At 48.2% G+C, this 12,731-nt stretch overlaps 1 protein-coding gene across 1 annotated transcript in view; it reads left to right on the top strand.

Annotated features, from left to right (window-relative positions):
• Nucleotides 1-12,731, top strand: part of LOC138293750 (glutathione S-transferase P 1-like) — a 133,602-nt gene that overhangs the window by 105,469 nt on the left and 15,402 nt on the right. The window contains exon 5 of the mRNA XM_069233090.1: nucleotides 8,323-8,426. Coding sequence (XP_069089191.1) covers nucleotides 8,323-8,426 — 104 coding nt within the window. The remainder of the gene's footprint in view (nucleotides 1-8,322; nucleotides 8,427-12,731) is intronic.

Below are 12,731 nucleotides of genomic sequence, written 5' to 3'. Positions count from 1 at the left end.
GTCCAGGGTAGTACTGGGATCAGCAGGAGCATAGGACGCAGTGTGGGGTGCAAGGTCTGCAGGCCTCCAGCATCAACATTTGTGGGAGTGGGAGCTGTTGTCCTTGGTATCAGAGGAATGGGAGAGTGTGTGATCAGTGTTGTCACTTGGGGGCATGAGAGGGGTGGAAAGGCCACTGGTAGATGGAACGGTACGGAGTAAGCGTGGCCAGATGGGAAGGATGTGGTTCATCGCAGCGGCGTGGGGCCAGTCTCTGGGTCTCAAGGGCATATTGTCCTGCTGAGACATGTGAGACAAGGCGGGGTTAGGCCAATGGGGGGTACAGAGAGGCCATACTTTTTTACTTCATGGGAAATATGTTGGAGGTTGGTCAACAGGGCCCTGTTACCAGACAGAGGCATCCATGGCAATGACAATATTTTCTGCCAATATGAGCTCCTCATGTTCCTGGTCAGGCACCATGTCTATACTTTTCCTGCGCTCTGCATAGTTATTGTTAAATTGAAGGGAGCATGTAAGGTTGGAAGTACCAACACACCAGATGCAGCGGGGCATCCCCGATGGCCGGGAGTGGGAGGCAGGCAATATGAAAGCACGCGTGGCTAGAACAGCATCTCTCAGCCCCTCAGGATGTAACCTGTATGACCAGAAACTTGCCCAGGTGAAAGGCGTGGAGGAGGAATTTGAAGAAGCTTCACTGCGAATGAGTCTGAGAACGGAAGTAGGCTCACGCTTGCGGAGCCCCAGGTGTGTCTCGCTATGCCCGATACATTCTGGGATTCCTGGGGTGCGCGAGCGGGCAGCAAAATGAAAAGAGGACTGAAAAGTCCCACGCTTCAAGCGCACCACCTCCTCGCATCTAAGGCACCCACTGTAGCAGGCTGGCTCTCTATATAGTGTACAAAAACAATGTGCACTGTGCAGAGAGTCTAAGCATCCCCCAACTTGGTATTCAGAGTTAAAACAAGCATTTGCAATGCAACGGGTCTCGCGTTTGCTCATGTTAGAGCTGATGGCGTTGTAAACTCCTAACCCGACTTTTCATGTATCGGCAAAAGTGCTTTTATGTACCTAACCCGAAAAAGTGAAATTAACTGTGTAAAGCGCTCGACTTCTGCCAAGCGAAATCGCGCTAATAAAATAGAGAAAAAGTAGTCCACGATCCGACAGAAAACAGCGAGCCTCGCATGTTTTCTGTACTTGGTCACTGCGCTCGAGGAGGGCTAGCCACCGGAAAAGGCATGACGTATGCGTGCCTTCCACTAATGAAAGCAAGCAGATTTTACTAGACAAGCCCACGAACCAATGAAACACACTGACATGACGTTGACAGGGCTCCGAGCTCTTTTCTAATAACTAAAGCGTCTTGCTGCGATACGCATGCGCGAGCACATGCAACGCAGGCTCGACCCTAAAAATAGATCACCTAATGCTCTTTTTTTAGTGGTGGCTTGGTCGAGCAGTTAGGCTAACCTTGGAGATGTACTAAGCATTTGTTGTACTAACAGTATCGATAAATGTGGACACACACTCAAAAGAGTAGCTCAATGCCAATTTACAAAAATACTTCAGATTTTAAAAAACAAATTAAGACCAAGATCATCAACATTGTTTAAGAACTTTTTAAGTTATTTTTTCAAAGTTTAGCAAAAATAGTCTTTTTGTGTGTAATTAGGCACCATTGGAATCAATGGAAGAAAACTTAAAAAATGCATATAAAATCAGGCAATGCCTTAAAAAGTGTCACCTTCTATTTTTAGGTTGAGGTTGTTAAGATGTCTTGTCGGACAGCCGGAGAAGTTCAGGCAGTTCCCAGTTTAAGTGGGAGCAGCGGCTGAAAGTCTTGGACCTGGTGCAGAGCGGAGAAGGGGACTACTTGGAAACACACAGCACAGGTGGACCTAAAAGGGGACCGATGGATCCCTGTAGGAGGCTGGACTGGCTTGTAGTGAGTACCAAGGGGTACTTGCACCTTGCACCAGGCCCAGTTATCCCTTATTAGTGTATAGGGTGTCTAGCAGCTTAAGCTGATAGATAATGGTAGCTTAGCAGAGCAGCTTAGGCTGAACTAGGAGACGTGTGAAGCTACTACAGTACCACTTAGTGTCATATGCACAATATCATAAGAAAACACAATACACAGTTATACTAAAAATAAAGGTACTTTATTTTTATGACAATATGCCAAAGTATCTTAGAGTGTACCCTCAGTGAGAGGATAGGAAATATACACAAGATATATATACACAATAGCAAAAATATGTAGTATAGTCTTAGAAAACAGTGCAAACAATGTATAGTTACAATAGGATGCAATGGGGAAACATAGGGATAGGGGCAACACAAACCATATACTCCAAAAGTGGAATGCGAACCACGAATGGACCCCAAACCTATGTGACCTTGTAGAGGGTCGCTGGGACTATTATAAAATAGTGAGAGTTAGAAAAATAACCCTCCCCAAGACCCTGAAAAGTGAGTGCAAAGTGCACCAAAGTTCCCCTAAGGACAAAGTAGTCGTGTTAGAGGAATAATGCAGGAAAGACACAAACCAGCAATGCAACAACTGTGGATTTCCAATCTAGGGTACCTGTGGAACAAGGGGACCAAGTCCAAAAGTCACAAGCAAGTCGGAGATGGGCAGATGCCCAGGAAATGCCAGCTGCGGGTGCAAAGAAGCTTCTACTGGACAGAAGAAGCTGAGGTTTCTGCAGGAACGAAAAGGGCTAGAGACTTCCCCTTTGGAGGACGGATCCCCCTTGCCGTGGAGAGTCGTACAGAAGTGTTTTCCCGCCGAAAGAACGCCAACAAGCCTTGCTAGCTGCAAATCGTGCGTTTGGTGTTTTTGGACGCTGCTGGGGCCCAGGAGGGACCAGGAGGTCGCAATTTGGACCTGAAGAGAGAGGGGACGTCGAGCAAGACAAAGAGCCCTCACTGAAGCAGGTAGCACCTGGAGAAGTGCCAGAAGCAGGCACTACGAAGATGCGTGAAATGGTGCTCACCGAAGTTGCACAAAGGAGTCCCACGTCGCCGGAGACCAACTTAGAAAGTCGTGCAATGCAGGTTAGAGTGCCGTGGACCCAGGCTTGGCTGTGCACAAAGGATTTCCGCCGGAAGTGCACAGGGGCCGGAGTAGCTGCAAAGTCACGGTTCCCAGCAATGCAGCCCAGCGAGGTGAGGCAAGGACTTACCTCCACCAAACTCGGGCTGAAGAGTCACTGGACTGTGGGGGTCACTTGGACAGAGTCGCTGGATTCGAGGGACCTCGCTCGTCGTGCTGAGAGGAGACCCAAGGGACCGGTAATGCAGCTTTTTGGTGCCTGCGGTTGCAGGGGGAAGATTCCGTCGACCCACGGGAGATTTCTTCGGAGCTTCTGGTGCAGAGAGGAGGCAGACTACCCCCACAGCATGCACAAGCAGGAAAACAGTCGAGAAGGCGGCAGGATCAGCGTTACAGAGTTGCAGTAGTCGTCTTTGCTACTATGTTGCAGGTTTGCAGGCTTCCAGCGCGGTCAGCAGTCGATTCCTTATCAGAAGGTGAAGAGAGAGATGCAGAGGAACTCGGATGAGCTCTTGCATTCGTTATCTAAAGTTTCCCCAGAGACAGAGACCCTAAATAGCCAGAAAAGAGGGTTTGGCTACCAAGGAGAGAGGATAGGCTACTAACACCTGAAGGAGCCTATCAGCAGGAGTCTTTGACGTCACCTGGTGGCACTGGCCACTCAGAGCAGTCCAGTGTGCCAGCAGCACCTCTGTTTCCAAGATGGCAGAGGTCTGGAGCACACTGGAGGAGCTCTGGACACCTCCCAGGGGAGGTGCAGGTCAGGGGAGTGGTCACTCCCCTTTCCTTTGTCCAGTTTCGCGCCAGAGCAGGGGCTAAGGGGTCCCTGAACCGGTGTAGACTGGCTTATGCAGAATTGGGCACATCTGTGCCCAACAAAGCATTTCCAGAGGCTGGAGGAGGCTACTCCTCCCCTGCCTTCACACCATTTTCCAAAGGGAGAGGGTGTCACACCCTCTCTCAGAGGAAGTCCTTTGTTCTGCCATCCTGGGCCAGGCCTGGCTGGACCCCAGGGGGGCAGATGCCTGTCTGAGGGGTTGGCAGCAGCAGCAGCTGCAGTGGAACCCCAGGAAGGGCAGTTTGGCAGTACCAGGGTCTGTGCTACAGACCACTGGGATCATGGGATTGTGCCAACTATGCCAGGATGGCATAGAGGGGGCAATTCCATGATCATAGACATGTTACATGGCCATATTCGGAGTTACCATTGTGAAGCTACATATAGGTAGTGACCTATATGTAGTGCACGCGTGTAATGGTGTCCCCGCACTCACAAAGTTCAGGGAATTGGCTCTGAACAATGTGGGGGCACCTTGGCTAGTGCCAGGGTGCCCTCACACTAAGTAACTTTGCACCTAACCTTTACCAGGTAAAGGTTAGACATATAGGTGACTTATAAGTTACTTAAGTGCAGTGAAAAATGGCTATGAAATAACGTGGACGTTATTTCACTCAGGCTGCAGTGGCAGGCCTGTGTAAGAATTGTCAGAGCTCCCTATGGGTGGAAAAAGAAATGCTGCAGCCCATAGGGATCTCCTGGAACCCCAATACCCTGGGTACCTCAGTACCATATACTAGGGAATTATAAGGGTGTTCCAGTAAGCCAATGTAAATTGGTAAAATTGGTCACTAGCCTGTTAGTGACAATTTGAAAGTAATGAGAGAGCATAACCACTGAGGTTCTGGTTAGCAGAGCCTCAGTGAGACAGTTAGGCACCACACAGGGAACATATACATGCACACCTATGAGCACTGGGGCCCTGTGTGACAGGGTCCCAGTGACACATACATATAGGCCACAAACCTATGAGCACTGGGGTCCTGACCAGCAGGATCCCAGTGACACATAACAAACATACTGAAAACATAGTGTTTTCACTATGAGCACTGAGGCCTGGCTATCAGGATCCCAGTGAGACAGTGAAAACAGTGACAAACACCCTGACATACACTCACAAACAGGCCAAAAGTGGGGGTAACAAGGCTAGAAAGAGGCTACCTTCTCACAATCCCCTTGGAGTATAGAGGTTGCAAGGAGTTAAGGACCCCTACAGCACACCTGGTTTTCTGATGCAGGGGCCAGGGAGGCAAGGTGCAGTACAGATTAGTCAGCCAAGGGTCGTGTGTCCTAGGGTCCTTGGAGCCAGGAGCAGGTCACTTTGAGGGTGGATTGCAGGTCAGCAGGGCCACTTTGGGGGCGTGGTTCCTGGGTGTCCTGAAGTCTCTTGACAGGAGCTTGCTTCTGGTAATCGGAGAGTCCGGAGTGGACTTTTCTTCTGGGTGTCCAATGTTGGGTGTTCAGTACCCTAGGCTACGGTGCTTCTCGGCCACTGGAGATCACAGTGCCACCACCTTTGACATGCTGGCAAGATTTACCCTCCGAGTCCGTTGAGTGAAATTTGGTCTGGCTGCTATGACCAGTTCATTGGTCAGTGAACTGGACTTCAATGGTTCTTGCATGCTGGGTGCAGGGAGTGATGCCTTCACTCTGGATCGAGGTTATTGTAATGCTATCCGTATTTAACATGTTGCTCCATCTTGACCATTGACTCCATTTTGTGCTTCAAACCCCGTCACATTGGAAGTGCAAGTATTTTTCCACTGACAGCTAATGCAACGTGTTTTTCACTCCTCTCGCTTTTTCTCACCAAGGGCAGGGACATAACATGGAGGAGTGAGGGAGAGATAAGGATGTACCAGAAGTTGTTTATGGTACGACTGGGAACAGTTCGGTCTTGGGTGCGCACCTTGGGATTTGGCCAGTCTCTAAATTTGCTCTTCCAACACTGACCTGGTACGGCCAGCATTTGAACAACTTACTGTATGGGAGGGAGACGTTTCTAGAATTCTTCTCTCCAGCTTGTTTAAAGTATATGAGGGGAGGAAGCTTGACAGCTGGAGTTAAAAGGAACTCATTTCTGAGAAGGGACGCCTTTGCTCGAAATCCCATTGTGGGTAGTTATCTATTTTTCTGGTCATCTGGGTTCCACGGCTTGAAGCTGGCAAAGAGATGATGTCTATGTCAAGCCCCGTGGTGATGCATTTTTAATTCTTCTTTTTAGCTTTGAGGATTTATTTCTCTGAGTTGTTTGATACCAAACAACCCAGGATTCAGAGTAGCCATCATGTAGCTGGGGAAGTCGTGATGACCAATCCAGCACATGTATTTGCTATGGCTTCCCTGCACACTTACTATGTCTTAAAGATTTGTAAAGACACAGTAGGGGCATATTTGCTCACAAAAACATATGCCCTCACATGCATTACAGTGCACCCAGCCTTGCAGCTGGAAGGTCTGCCTGAGGGGTGACCTACCTATAGTGCATGCAGCGTTAGTGGACAGGACACTCTTGGTTGGTGTCATGTTCAGTTTGCAACTTTCAAATACACCAGATCATGCACTTGCAATGGTAGTCTGCAGGAGGCTGGTGTGGGGGCCTCTCAGAGTGGCACAATTGCTGCTGCAGCTCTGGGGGGGCCCTCTCCAGTACCCATCCCCTAGATGCCAGAGGTACCATTTACTAGGGACTTACAAGGGTGGCTGAAGTGCCAATGTATAGTCAAGTTTTGGGGAAAGCGATCTGGCCCTGGAACCTGTTTAGCAGGGACCCAGGGCACTTACAATATGAAACCACATCAATTTCCAGGCAAAACGTGGGGGCTAACCGTGCAAAAAGAGGGCCTTCCTCACACCCCCTTCAGGCACCACAGTGAAAGGCCTTACCACAGCGGCAATGAAAAAACTGCTGTGGTAAAGAGTACAACCTGCAAAATAAAGAGTAAAGGCACTGTACAGAGCAATGTAACAAAGGCACTTATTCGAACAGCGGAGCAGCAAAGAAAGAGGACGTTTGGGTGGCACCAACTCACTTTAAAGAGCCACAGACTCTATGATTGGTGCATAAGTCGTGATGTCATATTGGTTATGATGGGAAATTAAGTTCTCTTGCTTGGCTTGGTCTTTTAAAGATGGTTTTGGCAGGAAACCCGTGATGTCACTTCCTGTGCAGGTGGATAATGGGAAGTGTAGGTATGTCACTTCCTAAGTAGACGGATGATGGGCAATTAAGTCCCTTGTGTTTGGCATCTTCTTTTAAAGATGCTTTTGCGGGAAACACTGTCACTTCCTTTGCAGATGAATAAGGGGAAATGCAGTAATGTCACTTCCTGTGAAGATGGACAATGGGAAGTTCAAGGATGTCACTTCCTGGGCAAATGGATGGTGGGAAATGATGGGCAGTCTCAAAGCTCATTATTTCCCAGGGAACCCTCAGGGTATAACCTTGTACTGAGATCTTCCTGGGAATTCTCTGGGTGCAACATTCCCCCATGAGAGTTTGTGCTGTCTCTCTGTCTGGGTGTTGTTAAGATGCAACCCTTCACTCATGGTTCCTTTCGCTGTCTCTCTCATTGAGATCTGTGTTTCTACAAACCTTGCCTCACAGTTCCTTCGAGTCTCTACGTGGGAGCTCTCCAGGTGCAACATTTTCCTCAGAGTTCCAGATCTCTCTCTGGGAGCTCTCAGTTTCAGGGCTCCCTGTTCCTCAGGGTCTCTCTGTGGGAGCTGTTGGGGTGTCCCTCAAGTCTCAGGTGCTCCTGTTACTTAAGCTGTCTCTGTGGGAGCTCTCAGAGTGTCACTGCAGTTTCAGGGCTCCCTGTATCTCAGGGTCTCTCTCTGGGAGCTCTAAGGGTGTCTCTCAAGTCTCAGATGTCTCTATTTCTCAGGGTCTCTTTTTGGGAGCTCTCAGTGTGTCACTCTAGTCTCAGGGCTCCCTGTTCCTCAGGGTCTCTAGCTGGCAGCAGTCACAGTGTCACTCCAGTCTCACGGCGTTCTGTATCTCGGGGTCTCATTCTAGGAGCTCTAAGGGTGTCTCTCCAGTGTCAAGGCTCCCTCTTTCTCAGGATCTCTCTCTGGGAGCTCTCAGGGTGTCTCTCCAGTGTCAAGGCTCCCTCTTTCTCAGGATCTCTCTCTGGGAGCTCTAAGGGTGTCTCTCAACTCTCAGATGTCTCTATTTCTCAGGGTCAGTCACTGAATCTGAAGGTTCACTACACTTAACCACACTATTCTGTCAGGGTTCACCCCTTCCCTTGCATGGGTCTGCTGTGCTTTCACCATATCTTTGCATTCTCAGGGTCTGTGCACATACATGTCAGTGTGAGGTACACTCACACTATAGGATCAAGACAGAGCCTGTTAATCAATGTTGTGCTCATGCGTTTACATGTTTGATATATCACTAATGCCCCGCTGCTCTCCGCAGGCCTTTATGGCAGAAACGACAAGGAGGCGGCGCTTATCGACATGACCAGTGATGGCCTGGATGACCTGCGCACCAGCTACTTACGGATGATCTACCTGGACTATGTACGTACTCATGTTAGAGGGTTAGATGTGGCACATGCATGCTTGTGCTGTGGCCTGGAGATGCTATCTGTCAGTGACCAGTGATGGCCTGGATGACCTGCGCACCAGCTACTTACGGATGATCTACCTGGACTATGTACGTACTCATGTTAGAGGGTTAGATGTGGCACATGCATGCTTGTGCTGTGGCCTGGAGATGCTATCTGTCAGAAATAGTTTGTACACTACATAGAGGGCCAGCCTCATGTGCTATCACAATCAGTGCCAGGGTGTTGGAAGGAGAACTGGGCTTCAAAACCTTCCTGCCGTGCAGAGGTTACTGTATGTGTGATAACAGCACAGCTAGGTTACAGTGTTCCCACACCTAATCAACAAGCACTTGTACCCACAGTGCAACCTAGATGCTCACGTACTTGTGTGTTCAGCTGCTGTTGACAGGGACCTGTGCCCTCATGCTCATATTCACACCACAACTGAGATGCACCTACCCTAGATGTGTTCAACAAGGGATCACACCCAAAGCACAAGTAAAGTACACCTTCTCCACATGTGTCCAAGATGTGCCCTAACCTTCATCAACGGGAGATGGTTTCTCTGCAGGTAGACCTTACCCCTTTAAAAGACCATCCATTCTCCAAATTCTGAGCAGATGTAAGCTGCACCCGGTATTTCAGAACAGACACAGACCCTCTCTCTGAACATGAGTTGGATTACACTCTCCTCTCTCTGAACATGAGTTTGGTTACACTCTCCTCTCTCTGAACATGACTTGGGTTACACTCTTCTCTCTGAACATGAGTTGAGGTTACACTCTCCTCTCTGAACAAGAGTTGGGTTACACGCTCCTCTCTCTGAACATGAGATGGGTTACACTCTCCTCTCTCTGAACATGAGTTGGGTACACTCTCCTCTATGAACATTAGTTGGGTTACACTCTCCTCTCTGAACATGAGTTGGTTTACTCTCTCCTCTCTCTGAACATGAGTTTGGTTACACTCTTCTCTCTCTGAACATGAGTTGACCTTACACTCTCCTCTCTGAACATGAGTTGGGTTACACTCTCCTCTCTCTGAACATGAGTTGACGTTACACTCTCCTCTCTGAACAAGAGTTGGGTTACTCTCTCCTCTCTCTGAACATCAGTGGGTTACATTCTTCTCTCTGAACATGAGTTGCATTACACTCTTATTTCTATGAACATGAGTTGGGTTACACTCTTATCTCTCTGAACATGAGTTCGGTTACACTCTCCTCTCTCTGAACATGACTTGGGTTACACTCTCCTCTATCAACATGAGTTGGGTTACACTCTCCTCTATGAACATGAGTTTGGTTACACTCTCCTCTCTGAACATGAGTTCGTTTACACTCTCCTCTCTCTGAACATGACTTGGGTTACACTCTCCTCTATGAACATGAGTTGGGCTACACTCTCCTCTCTCTGAACATGAGTTGGGTTACACTCTTCTCTCTGAACATTAGTTGGGTTACACTTTCCTCTATGAACATGACTTGGGTTAGTCTCTCCTCTCTCTGAACATGAGTTTGGCTACACTCTTCTCTCTCTGAACATGAGTTGGGCTACTCTCTCCTCTCTCTGAACCTGAGCAGGGTTACACTCTCCTCTCTGAACGTGAGATGGGTTACTCTCTCCTCTCTCTGAACAAGAGCTGGGTTACACTCTCCTCTATGAGCATGAGTTGGGTTACACTCTCCTCTCTGAACATGAGTTGGGTTACACTCTCCTCTCTCTGAACATGACTTGGGTTACACTCTCCTCTATGAACATGAGTTGGGTTACACTCTCCTCTATGAACATGAGTTCGGTTACACTCTCCTCTCTCTGAACATGACTTGGGTTACACTCTTCTCTCTGAACATGAGTTGGATTACACTCTCCTCTATGAACATGAGTTTGGTTACACTCTCCTCTCTGAACATCAGTTCGTTTACACTCTCCTCTCTCTGAACATGACTTGGGTTACACTCTCCTCTATGAACATGACCTGGGTTACACTGTTATCTCTCTGAACATGAGTTGGATTACACCCTTATCTCTCTGAACAAGAGTTGGGTTACTCTCTCCTCTCTCTGAACGTGAAATGGGTTACTCTCTCTGAACAAGACCTGGGTTACACTCTCCTCTCTGAACAAGAGTTGGGTTACTCTCTCCTCTCTCTGAACATGAGTTTGGTTACACTCTCCTCTCTCTGAACATGAGTTGACGTTACACTCTCCTCTCTGAACATGAGTTGGATTATACTCTCCTCTCTGAACATGGGTTGGATTACACTCTTCTCTCTCTGAACATGAGTTGGGTTACACTCTTCTCTCTCTGAACATGGACTGCGTTAGGTTCCTGGCTCTTCGTTACAATGTTACTAGCATTTATATAGCGCATGCACACCGGTCAGTTTCTTGGCGCTTAGGTAGCATTACATGCTGCTCACCGTTTTAGTGAAATGCTTGTGTAAAGAGACATGTTTTTAGAAGTTGCCTTGATCTGATAAAACTGGGGGTAGTCCTACCTTCGAGTGGGAGGGAGTTTCAGATGCCGGGGGCAAGCACAGAGAATCTGGAGCCAACAAGTTTCTTCTTTCTGAATGTAGGGATAGAGAGATTCAAATGGGTGGATCTCGGGTTACGAGTAGGTGTATAGTTTTTGGTACAGACTGATATAAAAGCTGGACTGCTGCGGTGGAGGGATTCAAACATATTACCGCCAGTCTCGAAGCAGTTCATTGTTCTACCAGCAGCCAGGTGAGTTTCCTCTCCAGGGGGGTAATGTGGCAGTGTCTGGGCTCTTGGCAGATTAACCTGGGTTCCTGGTTTTGAACTGGTTGTAGTCTATGGTTGAGGGCCTTTGAAAGGCCAAGGTAAGCAGAGTTTGCATAGTCTAATCTCGAGATGACTAAGGCAATGATGACCTGGATGACCACTTCGAAGGTGAGCAATTTACTTATCTTTCTGATTTTACGTAGTTGTGGAAAGCAGAAGTCGAGGTTACTGCCCCTAATTGGGGTTTCATGGAAAGGTTCTTGTCAATGAGAACTCCAAGGCTCTGGGCTGAACTCTTGGGCTGAGTGGGGTTGGGGTGGAAGGGGAATCGTTCACTGCAGTTGTCCACATTGGGGAGTTCCGCGAGGCATGCTTGCTTCTAGTTCTGATAATCTCTGCCTTGTCAGAGTTCAGTTTTCGTTTGTTGCTGGTCATCCAGTTAGGGATGAGTAGGCATTGTACTTCGGACGGTTCTTTGGATTTCAGTGAGTTATCAATAGCAAATAGCAATTGCAGATCGTCTTCATAGTGTATACTCTGACCTCCATTTTTTTCAGTGAGTACACTGGGGGTGCATATGTACTAATTAAACAGATGGGGGAAGAGGGAACCCTTGTAGTACTCCACAGGTTAATCGGACCTTAGAAGAGCTGAAGGGAGATAGACGGACTGACTGAGCTTGGTCCTTTGGGAAGAAATAATCCAGTTGAGAGCTGCGCCCCACAGGCCCTCCAGGCCCGCAACTCCGACACTGTCCACTAAGAGCTCATGGTTAACCGTGTCAAAAGCCGCTGAGAGGTCGAGGAGGACCAGCGCCTGAGTGATATCCTTGTCGGCTTTTTCCTGCATGTCATACATAACTGAGTGGAGTGGAGTGGGCTTGCTGAAAGCCTGCTTGATGAAGGTCGAGGAAGGAGCATAAGTATCTGGTGACATGTGCCTCCAGTACCTTCACCAGGTAAGGTAGCAAAGAGATAGGGCGCTAGTTTTTCAGGGTTAGTGGGTCTTCACCAACTTTCTTTAAGGGTGGTACCACCATTGCCTCCTTAAAGGGTTTAAGGACCATGCATTGGCTCAAGAACTGGTTAAAGAGGGATATGGTTGGGTCAGGGAAGAGGGAAAAAAATGATTTGAAGGCCCTCGGAGGGCAAGTATCATTGGGGGACCCGATTTCACTGTGGTCAGCAGGTCCATGAGGCAATCCTTCCTGATAGCGGGAAGCTCAGACATTGTGGTTGGGCTTCTGTCTTCAGTAGGTCTTGCAGGGGGGAAAGAACATAGGGGGATGCTATCTTTTATCGTCTTGATCTTGTCAATAAAGAAGGAATTGAGGGTGTCACACAAAGTCTGGGTAGGAGGCAAGATCGATGCGGTCACTCTGCGAGGATTTGATAGCTCAGACACAATCCCGAAAATGTCCTTAGACTTGTTGGTAGAGTTAATGATTCTATTCGAAAAGAAGGCAGATTTAGCTTTTAGAATAATTTTTTTACATTCATCGAGAAGTAATAACTAAACTTCCTTTTT

This window comes from Pleurodeles waltl, chromosome 4_2 (assembly GCF_031143425.1).
Source record: "Pleurodeles waltl isolate 20211129_DDA chromosome 4_2, aPleWal1.hap1.20221129, whole genome shotgun sequence".
Lineage (NCBI taxonomy): Eukaryota > Metazoa > Chordata > Amphibia > Caudata > Salamandridae > Pleurodeles > Pleurodeles waltl.
This window is presented reverse-complemented; position numbering and strand designations above follow the sequence as displayed.